Below are 19933 nucleotides of genomic sequence, written 5' to 3'. Positions count from 1 at the left end.
TATCTTGAGAAAAGGGATCTACTTTTTCTATCCATTTATATTGATATTCAAATATGATATATAAAATTGATAACAAATATTTGCCTTCTTTTTTTATTTGCCAACAAAACAAATACTTTCTTTACTTTTAATATAAAAACTATTTGATTAATTTAAATAGATTAAAAAATTTTATTAAATTAATTATTTATAATAATTAAGTGTTATCTTTTCTAAAATACTTTTATTAATCACATATCAAGTAATGTTATTATTTAATTAAATTTTTAACATGTATAACTGCTGTAAAGTATAGAATCTACTTTAAAAAAAATAAATAAATATAAATACAGAATAAATGAATTAAATTTTATATTTAAAATTAAATTAAAAATTAAATTAATTTTTATATTAAAGAATGGAGCAGTTGGTATTTATTATATGAGATTAGTGATAATGCAATTGATTTTTCACATTTAACGCGATGTATCTAGATCCAGTGAAGATTCTAATTTAGTTAAAATTTTTAAAAATTATTAACAGTAACGCCAGCCAGAGACACACCGCTAAAGATAATGACGCCAAATTCGGAACACAGGAAAATAAAAATGAAAGAGAAATTGGCTTCGTCAGGCATTATTGGCCGTTCGATCAGGCGTCCACTCTCTCCGAGGCCTTCTATATATAGGCACGCGGCCGGGAGCAGCTGAAGTCATATGCATCGAGCTTTAACGCAGTGTGAGAGGGAAAACAGAAATTCTGATAGAGAGGGAGAGAGAGCGGAGAGAGAGGAGGCGGAGCAGAGACGATGGTGGGGCGCGACATAGACGATCTTCCAAAGAACGCGGCGAACTACACAGCCTTGACGCCGTTGTGGTTTCTAGAAAGAGCAGCTCAGGTGCATCCCACCAGAAGATCGGTTATCCATGGATCCCTCCACTATACCTGGCTTCAGACTTACCAGCGTTGCCGCCGATTGGCCTCTGCTCTTTCTCTCCGTTCCATCGGTGTCGGCTCTACGGTATTTCTCTGTCACCTTCAACCTTCGTTTTTCTTCGTTCTATGATAAGATCCCATCACCCCGATTTTACAGCAGCGAACGATGGAAACGCAGGAGTTTATCTGAATTAACTTGATTTTTAAGAGTAAATGAATCTTTGAGTTTCTGGCTACTTCTCTTTCATTATAAATATAAATATTGGAGGCGGAAGCATGATAATAAGGCTCTATGGCTGTAGGCCTAGACCCCCAGTGTCTGGGTTATTTTTGTGGTGGGAGATTCGAATTTGGATCTCCCAGGGTCCATTTTTTCGCTCTGTCGTATTCTCTCTCTCTTTTTACGAAAAAGAACTTTTTTAATAAGTTATTAAAAAAATAAAATAAAATATTTAATTTATTTAGAAATTAATAAGGTCAATTGCATTTACTTTATTAAATATATGCTATACTAATTATATTATATAATTATATAAAGAATTTCTGTCGACGTTAATTTTTTTGTGTATTAGTTCTCATTTTTGGGTGCATAGAAATATTATTGAATTGTAAGAGAGTGGGTTTAAATTCTTAAAATCGATTAGCCGTTCTTGCAGAATTATGGCGCTTTTGAATTGCTCGAAATTGACTTTTTTCCGGCTTATGGAACGATAACATTATTTTTATGGTGAAGAGTTGAGAGCTGTTGCTGACGATGTTTATTATAATCTTTAATGCACATAATTTGATTTTTTGTAAATTTAAGATTTGTATTTGTTGGTGAGAAAATTCAAGAAGCTTTTGAATATGCCATACAAAGTTCTATCTTTACGGAAAACATACACAAAAGATTCCACCTCTGGTTTAAGCCGAACAAATCATTCATAAAGTATATTTAAATCACCCCGATGTCTTTTTAGCTGTTGCGGCTTATGCCTTTCCTACTGGAGATGAACAAATATGACTGCAGATTTTGTTTTATTCTGGAATGGATTCGACTAGAGACAATCCAAATTCAATGATGGCCGTATAGCGATTCCTTTCTGGACGAAAATGAGTTATGGGTATTTTCATCATCTGACTGAAATGGAATGGCTTCGTTGTAGCTCTACAATTCATTGTTAATTTCAGAGTTCCTCATAATTCACGAATAGAACCTAATCTAGCCTCTTCTTTGGATAAGACTGCCAAATCTTTATCGAGCTAGATTAAATTAAGCAAGACTTGGTTTTCGCTGACTCAGGTTTGTTACGTAAGCTTGTGAAATTTCCTGGCATCGTGTCATCTCATTAATTAAAGTAAAATAGATAAGCTTACGACTTTTCTATTTTATTTTATTTTATGACAAAATATGCAATTCGATGGTCAGAGGTAGGCGAAAGTATATAGAGGCAGAGATTAGAATTCTTCCGTTGTATGATGAATATAAATAAAATCACGACCATTTACTAATTGGTCGCCTTTATGAATGTCGGTGTGTGATTAAAATCGCCCCCATAAAGGAATTGATGTGCCAAAAAATTTGCAGTGGTTCTACTTGGAGACCTGTTCCCGACGATTTAATGAAAAGATCTTGCTCAAATCCTTTGGGGCTTCTTTCTAGTCTTTTCCCCGTGTTAAACTTTCAATACGATGGCCTTGTTACTCTGTCATGTTGTACTAGAGTGTGTTCACTATTGAAGTAATTTTCTTCTCCTGCCAACAGGTAGCAGTTATTGCACCTAACATTCCTGCCCTTTATGAAGCTCATTTTGGAATTCCTATGGCAGGAGCTGTGCTGAATACTGTTAACATTCGACTAAATGCATCAACCATAGCTTTTCTTCTTGGTCATTCAACTGCCGCGGTTGTAATGGTGGATCAAGAGTTCTTTTCCTTGGCAGAGGAAGCTTTGAAAATCTGGTCCGAGAAAAGCAAAAATTTTAAGCCTCCAATCTTAATAGTCATCGGTGATGAAAATTGTGATCCTAAGGCATTACGGTATGCTTTGGCGAAAGGTGCCATTGACTATGAGAAATTTCTAGAAAGTGGTGACCCTGAATTTGCTTGGAAACCACCAGAAGATGAGTGGCAGAGCATTGCTCTGGGTTATACATCTGGAACTACTGCTAGTCCTAAGGGTGTGGTATTACATCACCGAGGGGCATATGTCATGTCTCTAAGTGGAGCTCTCATTTGGGGGATGAACGAAGGAGCTGTCTATCTATGGACACTACCTATGTTTCATTGCAATGGTTGGTGCTACACTTGGACACTTGCCGCTCTTTGTGGGACTAACATATGCCTTCGCCAGGTATATCAATGGATATGTTCTTGTTCTGCATTCTGTTGAGAGTCTCAACAAGTTGTCTTGTCATCCTTATGAACATGCCTGACATGCCGTGTTTGTCTTTTCTATTTCTAGCTTTAATTTGGCACTATTGTCAATATTGGCCTTGATATTTTGCTTGGAGTTACAGACCACTACTTCTGTATTGGTCGTTTTGGTTTGTTCAGTAGGTGACAAGTGATAGCATGCTTATTTTAAAACAAGGTAGATAGAATCTTTTGTTATATTTCAAATGACCTGTTCTTTGTTTGCTGTGAGAAGCTGAAGTCTTTATGCATGATTCACTTGTTAGTTAATGCATACTATAATATCCTTGTTGAGATCCATTCTCTTTACCTAATACCTACTTTGATAACTCAATTATTTTCCTTCAACTGAATGCTTTTTATACAGGTTACTGCAAGGGCAGTATATGAAGCCATTGCCAAGTACAAAGTGACACATTTTTGTGCAGCACCAGTGGTACTGAACTCAATAGTTAACGCCCGGCCTGAGGAAGCCATTCTTCCTCTTCCCCATGTTGTGCATGTGAATACAGCAGGGGCTGCTCCTCCTCCTTCTGTTCTTTCTGCCATGACACAACGAGGATTTCGCGTCACTCACACTTATGGTCTCTCAGAAACCTATGGCCCCTCCACAGTATGTGTCTGGAAGCCTGAGTGGGAATCTCTTCCCCCTGAAACCCAAGCCCGGCTCCATGCAAGGCAAGGCGTTCGCTACCTTGCTTTAGAAGGTCTTGATGTCATAAACCCGAAAACATGCAACCTGTTCCTGCTAATGGAACTACCATCGGAGAGATTATGATGCGTGGTAATGCTGTGATGAAAGGCTACTTAAAGAACCCAAAAGCAAACGAAGAAGCCTTTGCAAACGGATGGTTCCACTCTGGAGATCTTGCTGTGAAACACCCTGATGGATATATGGAAATCAAAGACAGATCAAAGGACATAATCATCTCTGGGGCTGAAAATATCAGTAGTGTTGAGATCGAGAATACTCTGTACGCTCACCCTGCAGTACTGGAGGCTTCAGTGGTTGCAAGGCCAGATGAGAAATGGGGTGAGTCTCCTTGCGCCTTTGTGACATTAAAGCCAGGTGTGGATGGTTCTAATGAGCAACGTCTTGCTGACGATATAATGAAGTTCTGTAGAGAAAAGATGCCTGCTTATTGGATACCCAAGTCGGTGTTTTTTGGACCATTGCCAAAGACAGCCACTGGGAAGATACAGAAGCATATATTGAGGGCCAGGGCAAAGGAGATGGGTCCCGTCAAGTTGAGCAAGTTGTAATTTTATTTGCTAATAATTGTAGTGCCTAGTCTAAATGCTTGCTTTATATAAAGTTGCTTTCGTTATTGCACTGTTTTGAGTAAAGCTTGCGCTGTACTCCCGTGTTTATATTTAACAAGAGGTTAATCCTTCATCGGAAATTCAGGTTAAGTCAGGCTTCCTTGTCGTAATCATTTCATGGCAATTGGTGATTGTTTGTCTGGTCACGGGTCCATTCATTTGTCGGGGTGCGTGTGTGTTTTCATATTTAAAATTTTTATTTTTTAAGTAAAATTTCAAATCTAGCCAACGAAGATGGATTCAAGTGGCTAGTGGCTGTCCTTTGGTGGGCTAACGAGTTAGACGCATGCTTGGTCTCCTAAACATTGGGCTTGGCCCCATGAACCTAGTCCAATAAAGATTGATGGATACTCAAAACCTTTATCTGCTGCAAAACATAAAAAAATTTTATCAGCAAATGAAGATGTTTGAATTATTTGAGTTTAAAATATTTTAATTTGTGAAAATTAATAAAAAGATATGTTTTTTAGGATGTAGTCATGATATGAATTTTATAATCATATATACAAGGAAAAATCCCTTAAAATAATCCAAATTATTATTTAGGTCATTAAATTTGTCAAATCCTTAATAAGCTCATAAGACCCAAAGAGGATTCTAAAATTTTATAAAATGACTTTGATGCCCATTTAATTAGAAATCAAAGGAAAATTAATACAATTTTGAAAATCAATACGTTACATTTCGTAGTTAATATATTTTAATTCTAAATTAATAATTTTTTTATCTCCAAAACACACTTGCAATAAATTTTTGAATAAAAACTGTCATGATACAATTTTAAATGTTAATAACATGTTTTAATTCTAAATTAATAACTTGAAAATAATAAAAAATTCTTATTCTTCTGGGTTTCTACGGGTATTAGAGTCATTTCATAAAATTTTAAAATCCCTTTTGAGTCATGTGACCTGATTATAAATTTGATAAATTCAATAATCTAAATAAAAATTTAGGTTATTTAAGTGTCTCTTTTTTTAAAAAAATTCTATAGATAATTTGATGTATTTAAATATAATACATGTAATGGAGTGTGAAGGGAATCTAATAAGGGCACTTCAGCCCAGACACACAATTTTTCCTCATCGTAGGTTTGGTATTGAGTTTGTTACAGGAGACTTTGTTCGCAGAAAGTACATTCGTTGAATTGAAACTGGATTAAAAATTTTCAATCCTAAATATAAATTCCACTTTATAATATCAACTGCACTGCAAAAAAATTATTATATTTAAGATTAGATTGTAATACAAAATAAATATTATATTTAGGACTGATGGTGGTAATTAATGTAGCGGGTTTTATATTTAGATCAAAAAAATTTCCTTAAGATACTTATTTTTAATCAATTCCAGGTATATGGATTTTTATGTGTTATTTATTTTATAATAAAATCTTATTATTAAATTTATTATTGTTTTAAAGCTTACTTAGTTTAATTAAATTGGATAAAAGCATATTGAATATACAGAACAAATATTTCAGTATTCTCTTTTTTTTTTTTTGAAAAAGTTAGTTTAATAAACTGAAAGTTTGTTTTAATGAGAATTGTTTTTAAATGTATAACTATTAAAAGGATATGGGCGTAATTATATGTAACTTTTATCATGTAAAATTTGATTTTTTTAAATTATATAAAAATATAAAATTTGACGTATTGAATACTCTATAATAAAAAATATGTAAATCATGTTCCTTGTTAAAAATTAATTATTTGTGGAAAAAAATTGCGTTATTAACTTTTCAATTGAAGAAACAGGCTTTTGGGACAAGCTTGTAAAACCCAAGCAAACTTTTAGTTAGTGTTGGTTGTGGAAATGGACTTTTGACGTTTAAAAATTGAAACCAATGGTTAAGAGGCTCCAAACAAACAAGTCTGCGTGATAACAACAGTCCAACGCTCAGTTTCCATTTTGCAAGCGGTCAAATGATTACCTACAGAAAAGAAAAGCCCTTTTTTTTAAGAAAATAAAAGAAAATTTAATTGCCATCAAACATTAATAAACCTCAAGCTTAATACAGTAAAGTGAAAAGTCAATTTCTTGAATGGCTAGGAGAGGCAACAAATTAAAATAAAGCAAGTTGTTGCTTACATCCAAAAAACACCATTAAAATTACATAATTGGGTCAAAAAGAAGAAGAATCATTGAATTTGAGTTTTGCACTGTTAATCTTGCTTTGGGTTGGTGATTAGAGTAATGACGAGGTGTAACATCTAGAAGGTCAGGCGCTTTGATGCTGAAAGTGAAAGTGGCGTACCAGAAAGTGAAACAACCTACGTAACCTCTCTTCCAATGAAGGCTCACGCTTCCACTCTAACCATACACTTCCCGATTCTTAATATAAAAGTTAAATAATATTATATAAATTTTTTAAAAATAATCTAATTAGTTATTTATTAAAAATATATGTTGATTTTTTTAAAATTTATACTTTTAATCATTTGCATTAGAACTATTTGTTGATGGAAATTTTCTTAACATATGGAATCAGTATAAATAATTTGGAGAAAAAATTATAAATTTATGAGATAGAATAGATCGAAATCTTATATTTAATATCACAATCAACATCCTAACTAGCTGTTAGATTTGCGGGGAAGTATTTCTTCATATGTGTGATTTGACCCAACTCTTTCAAACGGATTCGTTAATTGCTTGCAATTTTGGTTTTCAATTTTTCATTCTTCCAACTACTTTGTAGTTAATACCATCCATGGATCCAACTCCGGCACAGCTCAATAGCTGTTTCATCCCTCAATTTTTAATACCTTTCTCAGTGGTTAAATCAAATAAAAGGTAAGTTAATACTTTAATAAAATGAATAATAACCAATTTAGAATTTCAATAATCGAGATGATTTCTTAATTATCTTGTTGCCCCAAAAAATTTCTTATCTTAATTGGATAAAATTACATTCACTTGAAATGGTAGTTGAAATAGAATGTGATAAAAGTCCTTATGAAGTTTTGAACTTGTTCAAGTATCATTTTCTTTCAACACTATTATGTGGCCTACTTTGTAATGAAATAATCATTTCGAGTGTGGTTTAAATCAAAAGCTGTTAGCTTTGGGCAAATCAATTAAGGAAAATTTAGTTTTTAAATAATCAAAGAACGACTTTTTATGTAATTAATGATTTAGTATAAGAGATTCCTATTGAGTTTATCTCGTCCACGTATTTCTGGTAGAAGAAAAATATCTTTTCATAACTCGTGGAATAATCTTCTTTTGCAAAATTTACAGAATTAAAAAAAATTAAGACACACAGTCGCACAGACACACATGAGACTTTTTCTTCCAATTACAAAAAATAAATCAAGAACTTGGAGAATTCTATTTCTCACACCCGAAGGTCGGGCAGTTTTTGCAGATAAGCCGGTGAAGTGTGAACCAAAAAAAGTAGGATACCTTTGTAGCTTCATAAATAATAAACCATCCTTCCGCTAAATTAAATTAAATTAAATTAATTAAGAAAAAGGAAAAGAAGCAAAGTTAGAGTATTTGTTGGCGGCTGGGCAAAACGACCTGTGAACGTCACTGTCGTTTAAGGATAAGAATGTTATGTTATGGCTGATGGGCAAAGCCCATAATCACAGAGCATGCCCCAGTTTGTTGCATCTAAAGAGCAGCTTGGTATTTTTCTTTCTTTAGTTCTCATCCATTCAACACCCTATCTCTAAATACTGAATTTATTTTTTTCATACATTATGGTGAGTTAGGTATGTTTTAAAAATACATAATATATTGAGAATTTTTGTTACACATAAAGCGTGTCTTCTCATCATATATCATATTTCAGTCTGTTAGTTTTACTAAAATAACCCACTTCAATTATATACTTACATTAGAAACCATATATATTTGATTGCACATGTTAAAAGAGTCTATGGGTGTGTTTGGGATCACGATGAAGGCCTCCAAACTGATTTCTCCACTGGTAAAAACTGAAAAAAGTAACTTTTTACCTAAAAGAGATGTTTGGATTCGACGTGAAAATAAATGGACTTGTACCGGAAACTGATTTTTTTTCAAAAACTCCTGCCTTCAACTTCTCCGCTGCTGTTGCTCAAAAATAGCTTCTCTACTACACATTTTGTGGGGCCCATGAGTGAGGGAGGAGAGAGAATGCATGATGTGAGTTCTTTTTTTTTTAATCCGGCCAATTGGTTTTTAATATTAAAAAAATTATTTTTTGAATAATAAATCATTTAAAAAAAATAAATTTATTATTTTTTAAAAGATAACTATTTTTATTTTTATAATTTTAATTTTAATTTTTCTCTGACAATTATCACATTATAAACATATAATATAAATATAACTATTTATAAATTTTAGGGAAAATTGCAAAAAAGACCTTGGAATTGTAAAAACGCAGATAGGGACCATTGACAACTTCACTTTGGGTTTTGACAACTTCAGGGCATATTATTCTTGTCAAAACCCAAAGTGAAGTTGTCAAGGGTCCCTATCTGCTTTTACAATTCCAAGGTCTTTTTTTGCAATTTCCCCTAAATTTTATGTCCTTTTCAGTCATTTTATATCTAAACTTACTTTTTTATTAATCATCCAAACAATTTTAACTTCTTAAACTGATTTTTTTTACAAAAACCAATCCAAACATAAATCACATTACACTACCTAACTTTTACCTAATCTCACTTTTGTAAAAGTCAAATTGAAAAAAAGTAACTTCTTCCACCGCTAATCCAAACATACCTTATATCATTAAAATAACCGATTACAAACTTTTCAACTAGTTTTTATATTTAATATGAGAGAAAATTGTAAATTAAAAAATATTGTTATTTTATTCCTTCTTATTACACATCTTAAAGTGTTTATATCACAGGATAGTTTCAGTGTAAAACAACATAAGAGAGTAGTTCAGAGAAACCAAAGAAGATATTTTAGAAAAACCAATATATTTTTAATAAATAACTAATTTAACTAGTTCTTTTAATCTATCTAAACTAATTAAGTAGATATTACATTAAGCATATGACGTAATAAATTCTTATATTAGAATGATTGAGATTGAAGGTGACGTGTAGGGATAGGCATGCATGAGCCAGTTGCCGGCCAAAAAAGTTGGAGTTGATCGATTACACTTGAGGTAACCAAAATAGATAGTAAGCTTACGATCCAAAGTTATGGTATTACAGATAGGATTTGTGGTGTGGGTCCATTTCTTCTATCCTCCTCTTTCCCCCTCCATCTTCGTTTTCCCGCTTACCCTCTCCACATCATCAATCTCTATCCTCTCTCTCTCTCTCTCTCTCTCTCTAAATACGCACAGAGAGAAGAGAGATCAGAGTCAGAGAAGTGGTGCTTGAAGGCTATGTCACACTCAAAGTAGATAGCTTCCAGGTTGGCATTCCCACAAGATATCATATTCCTTCGTGTAAATTCAATCCCTCTGATATTCTCTTTATTTAATTAATCATCAACGCACACCAACGTACGTACGTTATCACAGTTTGTGCCATCTTAATTAAACTGACATGCATAGTTAAAATTAACACAGCTCTCACTGTTTCATGACTTTGAACTTCTATTTGAGAGCTCCAATTCTGAAGTTTTATTTGGTGAGTTATCCTTTTTCTAGAAGCTAGATTTCTTAAGTTAGTTTATTGATTGCGATTTAGGTGAACCCGCTGCCTCTATGTATCAATCTTCACTCTGTTCAATAGATATTTCAGACACCGGCCTCCAATGGCTTATTTTCACCCCATAATTAAAAGAAAAAGCCAAAAAAAAGGAAATATTTCTTATATATAATTTGGGGGCATCATCTGGCAAATCAGTTATAAACTATCGTGTATATATGAAGATGGCAATTCAATTCGGGCAAGCAAAAAAGGAGATCCCAAACTTTCAACAACTAGTTAATAATTAATGAAACCGTATTAATTAGGAATCAAATCGATGAGCTTATGTACTTATTGTCCCCTTACAGTGCCCGTTCCGTCGGTTAAATATAGTGTAAGAACTTATGTCCGATGTTGAGTCAATATACAATCTGTTACATTGTCTCTGTGAATTCTGTTAAATGACACAAGGCCCCACAGACACATCAACCAAACAGGCGACCTACTAGTTTGATCCTCCAACGAAGTACAACACCGACATCCTTAACTAAATTTCATATCTACATCTATATCTTCATATAGAAACATTTTTTTAACTAAATTTATTTCACTCAAAGGTTAATGGTCGGTTAATTAATTAATTTGGGCTATTCGTTATATGATGTGATGAGAGTTTGGAATATTTGATTCATTGTACCGTTTAAGGATAAACTTGGCTTCAAATCATACGTCAATATGTTAATTTTTAAAGAATCAATATGATTTGAGGCTGATCTTATTGATTTTAAGGTACGTCACATGTATAAAAAGGGTTCTATGATATTAATCAGTGCTTGTGCTGACGATGCTTCAAGTTGAAGTTTGTCCCATGAAATTGGTTGTGCTCCTTTCGTTATGCCCAAATTTGTCCTCATTTACCCAATTATTCCTTCATCATTGGTGCTTAACTAAAATTGAAGGTTAACCTTTTAGAAGCCACAAAAAAGGTGCCTATTCATCCGGTTGGAGGAAATGCCAGGTAAATTAAAGGACGTATAATAATCAGCTGTGTTTAAAAAATGATGAAAACAAAAGGGCAAACAAAACAAAACTTCGTCTATTGACGTTGTACTTACTGATCCAATAACTAATTAGAAGGTCCCATCCCAAAATATTCCATTAATTTTCAACTCATTCCTTCCAATTATTGTGATTAATCACTAGAAAGGGGGAATATAATACCTATTTCTTGCTAATTTTATATAAGTAACAGAATTTTCGTTAGAACTATATATAAGTCCAAATTTTATAATCATCACTCATAAATTAATATATGATCTTGTACTAAAGAAGGCTTTAATTTGCACCCTATAATACTGGGGATTTTGCGAAAGGGAACCACCGCAGGCTTTTAGTCATTCTCCCTAAAAACGTTGAAACACACGCTTTATCTCCCCATCATACTCTGTTTTGCATATAGTTAAATTTATATATATTGATATCTGAATTTTTTTATTTATTAATTTTTTTGTCAAAGTATACTCAATTAAATTATGAAAAATACATGTTTGTGCCTAGAAATATCTAAAAAAATCTCATGCTTTTCTTTGAGAGAAAACACTGTATACCAGTCTGAATTATATATGGTTTATTAATTTTACATAACGTAAAATCCCGTAGAATTTAGTGTGAGAAAAAAATATTTTAAAAAAGTTGAATAGTAAAGTTTAAAACAGAGAGGAGGAAAGGTGAATTTCCCGCAAACTTTTAGATTTATTTATTCATTTTTTTTAACTCTATATATGTTAGAGCTTCACAATAAATCCTTATAAAAAATCACAATAAATTAAATTTAGACGATTTTTACATGTGGAACAAATATTAGACCAGACCAGATTACGTGGTATTATGTACTCTGGTCTTGACAATGTTTTTATGAAACACAAGAAAAATCAAACCATTGCGTATACTCGTCTAACAATTTCGTGATTTTAATCATACCCTGTCTCTCTCGTTGCTGTCACTAAAATAAATAAATAAATATATATATTGGAATTGCGTAGCACTAATTTATTCTGAAATATTTCTTATAGCACATGAAAAGATATAGAAATGGATATTATGCTTTTGCCACCCTTATCCAGTCATGTATTTGTGTTTATCTTATTTCGTCTCCTTTCTCAATCAAAGCTTGTGGACCCTTTTAAAGCAAGGTTGGCTTAGATTCTTTTGAATAAATAATCATGTACATGTATTTGTCCATACAATACAACAAAAATATAATTTTTTTATCTTCATTCTTTTTTTGAGCTACGCAAACACAAAATAACCTTGACAGAAGAAACAAAGCAAAGAAAAAGAAAGAAAAATTATGGCTAATATTATATATATATATATATAATCAAAACTTGTATAGACTATTGGGTCAGTCAATAATTTTTGTGTGTATTAGTCAATTCAAGTTACGTCATGTACGAAATTAATTGCTTGGATCAATATTGGTGAACACCAATAAAAAGTAAATTTTTTCTTGGGCGTCGAAAGTCTCTGTATTTGGTGAGGGGGAACTCTCAGAAATCGTCAAATATTTGGACTTAATTGGCTCTTTCACTTCATTTTTATTCTCCTCCTAATTAATAATACAACTTCATGAGTTTTACCCTAATTATAATAAAGAGAGAATACGGACGAATGAAGAAATATTATTTACAAGACCAATAGCAACCTGTGATAATTATAATTAAATGAAAGAACGCGTTTCACGTCAACACAAAATTAATTAAAGAGCATCTTGGGTTGAATAGTATATAATTTTCAATAAGCCGCACATGACTCGGCCAGCTGTTCTATATGGAAAATATCATTCCAAACCTTTGTATTTGGTCCTTCTTTTTTTTCTTTTTAACAGATATATGATTCAGAATAATATTAGGTATTATAGGTAGCTCTCGCCAGTTTTCAGATCAGCTATGGCACTAAATTATTAAAATTTAGATCACGGGTAATAAAGTAACCCTAGCTAGTTATAAATTTCAATATACAGAACCCCCGTAATTCAACGTAACTGATGATGAAAATAGGAAAGTAAAACATAGAAGAAGATATGAAACTTTTGGAGTCTAACACCAAACAAGATCGAGGAATCTAATTAAGAACATTAATGGTAGCTTTAGTTGTAACATAATAAATACAGAGAATACTATTTTATCGAGTGATTCGTGTTTAGTAGTTTTGTTTCAGACGTTAACTTTGGGACGACTCTAGCTAATTTAAAAGGTTCTTTAAATATCTTAAGTAACCGCAAGAAAACAACCAGTAGAATGGGTAGGAGTGGCTCGAACCATATCTAACCCACTAAGCCTAACTGCGTCTGACACTGATAAACTCACTCCAAAAGTAAATAACACAACAATAATTAATTATAACATCTATATCTGAGTTGGGATTTAGTTTCTGAGTCGTTGTAGAACTCCATCGACGTGGAAATCCAATCATGAATTGAACTCCCCTCTTTCTCTCTAAAATATTCTATCTCTACCCAAACCCAACCAAACTCTTCTGCAAGACGCAACTTTCATATCTGCCCTGTACATATCTATATATATAGCCATAGCCACCACCATATACTTCAATGCTCTCTATCTCACTCTCCTTCCTTTTGATTCCTTTGGGTCTCATTTTATGAGTATGGCCAATAACAATAAGAGGCTTCTTCTTCTTCTTCTTCTTCCTGGTTCTGGTTCTGTGGTGTGTGTCGTCGTTTGGGTTGGGGAGGGTTCCGTTTGCATGCGACCCGAAGAATGGGTTGACGAGGAGCTTGAAGTTTTGCAGGACGAATGTGCCGATTCATGTGAGGGTTCAGGACCTGATCGGAAGGCTGACATTGCCGGAGAAGATAAGGCTGGTGGTGAATAATGCGATTGCGGTGCCGAGACTGGGTATTCAGGGGTATGAGTGGTGGTCGGAGGCGCTTCACGGCGTCTCTAATGTGGGTCCCGGAACCAAGTTCGGTGGGGCCTTCCCTGGCGCCACTAGCTTCCCTCAGGTCATCACCACCGCTGCTGCTTCCTTCAACCAATCTCTCTGGCGCGAAATCGGACGGGTAACATTTCTCTCATTGGCTGCTCCATCTTCTCTTCTTCTTCTTCTTCTTTTTTTCGCCCGTGAACTCCAAATTTCGTCCTTTTTTTTTTCCAACCATATATAGAAACTTATTAATTATCTGTTCATAAATATACATCATAATCCAATTGAATACATACACCAGCTAACAACAGCTTTAATTTTCTTTCATTATATATATTTCATTCAACTTTAAATCTGATCTCAATGATTAAAATTTTCATGATTAAATTATTAATTTAAGAATTTTATTTTTTTAATATTTTGTTAAATATTTGACTATTCTTACTTCATTTTCCTTTTTTTTTTTTGTTTCTTTTTATCGGACACAACAATAAAAATCAGTGAAATTAATTATAGCTAGAGGTCAAACAATAGTATCATGCACATAGTGCTAATTATTAGGGGTGTATTAAATTTAACATGAAGCCTAACTACCAAGCTAGGGTATAAATTTTATTTGTAGTGTAATTTTTAAACCTTTGATGACTGAGGTAAAAGTAAAACATCTGATGAAGAATATGGGTGAAAATGAAATAAAAAGAGAGGATGGTTAATTTAATACTTGGTTCCATCCCATCCCCATGTGATGAGACGTTGAAAGGCCATCAAACAAACATAAAATAACGAAGAAAACGACACAACAATATGGTGGGTTGTCTTCGCTCGTGTGTTTACAGTACACTCACTCGTTCTTGTCTTCAATTTCTTTCCTGGGTTTTGGTCACTCGTGACATCAATAATTATTATATGATTGATCAAAGTCTAAGATTGATAGTTTTCTCTTGGATTATCTGCTTATCCTAATTTAGATTCTTATTCTAAATGATTATTACTTATTTTTTCAATAACAGATATTAAATGAAGAGTAAAACTAAGAAAATAATTCTTACATAATATTTGTATTTTTTCATCTCCGTGTTTTTTCCCTAATGAGAACAACTAACTAGTGGGGGCGACAGAGTGTATTATTCTTATTTCTTAATTTTATTACAGAGTTGGCGATACAGACAAGTTTCCCGGTGTTTTATTAATCATCATTTATTAGCAAAGTATTAAAATAAATCACGTCATGTGCGACCAACCAAGGTGTTGAAGTTTGAGCTGAAGATTCTGACGTGAATAATTTAAACATCTCCAGATAGTTAATTATCATTTAAATCATATCTCTGACCAGGCACTTCAACTATAACACTGTAGACATTTTTATACACCCTCGATTTATTAAAGAAAAAAAACCATTTTTATATTTATTCAAAGTGAAGTCTATCAAAAAGTGAGGAATCGTTGATTTGATATAACCTTTTTTTATTTCCACATTTTAGTATTAATTACCTCTGGGAAAGTCCTCAGGTTGCCGACTTAGATATATGGCTAGCCCAACTTGCAACAGCGTTTGAATTAGGTGGTTATATTTCAAGAAGTTTACGTCAGGCCATCAATAACATCAGGAATCCTTTTTTTTTTTTTTTTTTTTCGTGCATGCGTATAATTAGTGTTATTGAAAATATATAGACATCTTTCTCCAATAAAGTGAAGTGTGCATATGTTTATGTGTCTGCGTCTCTCTTAAAGGCCACCGTTTGGTTGCTTTTGCTTCAAATGAGCCACAACCACTAATACCTAATCAGCTTCAAATGAGGTGTGCGTAATTATGATGGGCCAATCACAGTCCTTCTTTCTTCTTCAAAAGAATAAATAAATATCGGAGAAACGTCAATATAGATTCTGTGGGAAGAGATATTATTGAGACAACGCTTTCACATTAGCAACCACACAAGCTAGATTTTTTTCCAATATTTTCTTTGCAAATATTTTGGGAGTTTGGGCAAACGACAATGGAAGAAAAGGTTGAGTTGACGAAGACAATATGTGATGATGGGTGCAGGTAGTGTCAGATGAGGCGAGCAATGTACAATGGAGGGATGGCCGTTTGACATACTGGAGCCCTAATGTGAACATATTCCGAGACCCACGGTGGGGCCGCGGCCAAGAGACTCCCGGCGAGGACCCCATCGTGGCCTCCAAGTACGCCGCCAACTATGTCAGGGGACTCCAAGGCGACGGCACCGGCAACCGCCTGAAGGTTGCCGCCTGCTGCAAGCACTACACCGCCTATGATCTCGATAACTGGAAAGGCATTGACCGCTTCCACTTCAACGCCAAGGTATGTTTATGTATCTAACTATTGATGCACGCCCCGCGTCTCAAGCCAAGACAAGATTTTTTTTAATTTTATTTTCTAAAATTATTCTTTCTGATAAAATTAATACAAATATATGTAAAAGAAAAGAAAAGCGTGTTTGTATCATTTAATATTTTTTCCCCTTATGACACCGGACAAATGCGCAAGTTGTTGAAAGGGAGTTGGGCCACGAAAACTTTTGAGTAATTGACAGTGTCGTTTTGTGGATATTTGATGGCTAAGTAGGGATGCCGTCTGCTTGAAACGTTGATAAAGTTATTAGCTTTGATTTTTGGGGATATGGGGAAGCACAAGTTGGGGGGGGGCAAGGGACGTTGAACCATGGTCCCGATGTTTATATTAATTATGGTAACGTAGAGAGTGGGGTTGTGTGTGATGTGATGCAGGTGAGCAAGCAAGACCTGGCGGATACATACGACGTGCCGTTTAGAGCATGTGTCGTGGACGGCGGAGTGGCCAGTGTGATGTGCTCCTACAATCAGGTGAACGGGAAGCCCACTTGCGCCGATCCCGACCTCCTACGCAACACCATCCGCGGCCAGTGGAAGCTCAATGGGTCAGCCCAATCCCTACTCCCTCTTTTTATTATTCCAAATTTTAGTATATATTAATTTAAAAAAAATGTAAGAATAAGTTTAGAAAATGACATTAGTTATGGGATATGGTTGACTTGGATTTGCTTTGGTGATCAGGTACATAGTGTCCGATTGTGATTCAGTTGGGGTTATGTATGACACTCAACACTACACGCAAACGCCCGAGGAGGCCGCTGCTGACGCCATCAAAGCGGGCTTGGACTTGGATTGTGGCCTTTCCTGGCACTTCATGCAGCAGATGCCATCAAATTGGGCCGCATCTCAGAGAACGATCTCAACCTCGCCTTGGCTAATCTTCTTACGGTTCAAATGAGATTGGGCATGTTCGACGGCGAGCCCTCTGCCCAACCATATGGACACTTAGGCCCAAGAGATGTGTGTACCCCCCGCCCATCAACAACTCGCCCTTGAAGCCGCCAGACAGGGCATTGTTCTCCTCCAAAATAAAGGAAACACTCTCCCACTATCCCGCGCACGTCACCGCACCGTAGCGGTCATTGGACCCAACTCTGATGTCACTACTACTATGATAGGAAACTACGCAGGTAAGTAAAGCTCATTTAATCCATTATTATTATTCTTTGAAGTTTTGGATCTAAAATATATGTGGTTAATTTTATATATAGGTGTGGCATGTGGTTACACGTCGCCTTTGCGAGGGATTGCGAGATATGTTAAGACTGTTCATCACACGGGATGTAGGGATGTTATGTGTAAAGGAACCAGGCCTTTGGGCGGCGGAGATAGCTGCACGGCATGCGGATGCGACGATCTTGGTGGTGGGCCTCGACCAATCCATAGAAGCTGAGTTTAGGGATAGAGTTGGGCTTCTACTACCGGGCAGCCAGCAAGAGCTTGTATCGAAAGTGGCCCGGGCCTCCAAAGGCCCGGTTGTTCTGGTTATTATGTCTGGTGGGCCTGTTGATGTCACTTTTGCCAAAAAGATCCCAAGATCGGTGCTATTTTGTGGGTGGGTTACCCTGGTCAGGCCGGAGGAACCGCCATAGCTGATGTGCTGTTTGGCACAACAAACCCAGGTAGAGTATCAATAAAACAAAAAAAACAAAAACAAGAACTATACCCAGCTATTATTTTTGTTTTGAAATTGATTATAATCAAGAAGCATTTATTTATATTTTTACTATGATTAATGTAGGAGGAAAGCTTCCGATGACATGGTACCCACAGGAGTATGTGGCCAAAGTGCCAATGACGTAATGGACATGAGACCAAACCCAGCAAGAGGGTACCCGGGAAGGACCTACAGATTCTACAAGGGTCCGGTGGTGTTCCCTTTCGGCCATGGGCTGAGCTACACCAGATTCAGGCACACCCTAGCCCTTGCTCCCAAACAGTCTCTGTTCCTTTAGCCAGCCTCCAGGCTCTCACAAACTCCAGCAGCGTTTCAAGCAATGCATTAAGGTCAGCCACGCGAATTGTGATTCCCTGGAATTAGGACTCCACGTCGATGTGAAGAACGAAGGTAAAATGGACGGCACCCACACAGTTCTCGTATACTCAAGCCACCTTCTGGAAAATGGTCCGACACGAAGCAGTTGGTAGGGTTCCATAAGGTTCATGTGCCTGCTGGGTCCAAGCAACGAGTTAAGGTTGGTGTTCATGTGTGCGACCACCTCAGTGTCGTGGACGAGTTTGGGGTTCGAAGAATCCCAATGGGCGACCACGAGCTTCACATCGGTGATCTCAAACATTCCATTTCCGTCCAAACTTCCCAAGAAATCAAACCTTAAAACAAAAAATGATTATATTTGTCAACCCAAACTGTTGATAGATGTAGCTAAGTTCTTGCCTGTCATTCCCAATTTGAGAAGCCAAAAAATAAATGTCATTCTCAAGTGTAGCATAGAGTATTATTATAGGTGGCAATTGTAAGATGGTCTGACTACGATGTCCAGGAAAAAAAGAAAATTTGTGGACAAGTGCTGTTATGTAGGTGAAGTGTGCAAGTCAAAGTATTTTTACTGCAAATGTAAAATAGGGGTTGGAAAGAGTCTAAATAAGTTTGGAAGCCAATAATGATGCAACAAATTGCATTATTGGCAAGTTGATGTATTGAGGTATTGATTGATTATTTTGAAATCAAGTTGAAGCTATGGTCCATTGCAATTGCACTTGTGTATGCCAAAGACCTGACAAATTAACAAGGCTAGGTCTTTTTCTGGCCTATCTTGTGCCCTTATTCTTGGACATTTAAACTTCCCTGGCTAATTTGAAAACCCAGCCATTCATGTGAAGTATGATCAAGGTGAAATAAGTATTTTTGACCCTTTAAATTTTAGGAAAAATTACACTCAGCTCCTACAGAATAATTAATTTAGAAAAAGTTTCTGAAAATCCCAAATGATTCCTAAATCCCCAGGGACCTGTGTGTGATAAATTGTAATTATGAAATTACCTATTTGAACCCAATACAATTCATTTAAAACTTCAACAGTGGCTGATGACAATCCGAGGAGAAGTGGTTAACAATCTCGGCAATGCCATTGGTATCCTACAAAGTGAGTTGTCAGGAACGCTACCGAGGTTGTTAACCACTTCTCTTCGGGTTGTCAACAGTCACTGTTAAGAGTGTAAATGAATTGCTGCAATAAAATTAATAGGGCTAAATAGGTAATTTCACAATTGTAATTTATACACACACAGGTCCCTGGGGACTTAGGAATCATTTCGGGATTTTCATGGACTTTTTTTGAATTAATTGTCTTTTGTGAGATCTGTGTGTGATTTTTCCTAAATTTTATGCTTCAATTGTCCCCCCGCACTTGTCTCGCACAACCAAGATATAA

The 19933-nt window shown here is 35.2% G+C and overlaps 1 protein-coding gene and 1 pseudogene across 1 annotated transcript; both read left to right on the top strand.

The window, feature by feature from the left end:
- Positions 1 to 694: 694 nt before the first annotated feature.
- LOC114711510 (acetate/butyrate--CoA ligase AAE7, peroxisomal-like) lies at positions 695 to 4642 on the top strand. The gene is given in 4 exon segments (XM_028895925.1): positions 695 to 1000; positions 2660 to 3247; positions 3677 to 4040; positions 4043 to 4642. Coding segments are annotated over 4 exon segments (1695 nt in total). The 5' UTR covers positions 695 to 787; the 3' UTR covers positions 4573 to 4642.
- Positions 4643 to 16234: 11592 nt separating this feature from the next.
- On the top strand, positions 16235 to 18960 carry LOC114711509 (beta-D-xylosidase 1-like; annotated as a pseudogene).
- The last annotated feature ends 973 nt before the right edge of the window (positions 18961 to 19933 follow it).

The sequence above is a fragment of the Neltuma alba genome, unplaced genomic scaffold (genome assembly GCF_004799145.2).
Source record: "Neltuma alba isolate B1F8T4 unplaced genomic scaffold, ASM479914v2 tig00011291_pilon, whole genome shotgun sequence".
Classification (NCBI taxonomy): Eukaryota; Viridiplantae; Streptophyta; class Magnoliopsida; order Fabales; family Fabaceae; genus Neltuma; species Neltuma alba.
The sequence above is the reverse complement of the archived record's forward strand: the minus strand, read 5'-3'. Positions and strand labels throughout refer to the sequence as shown.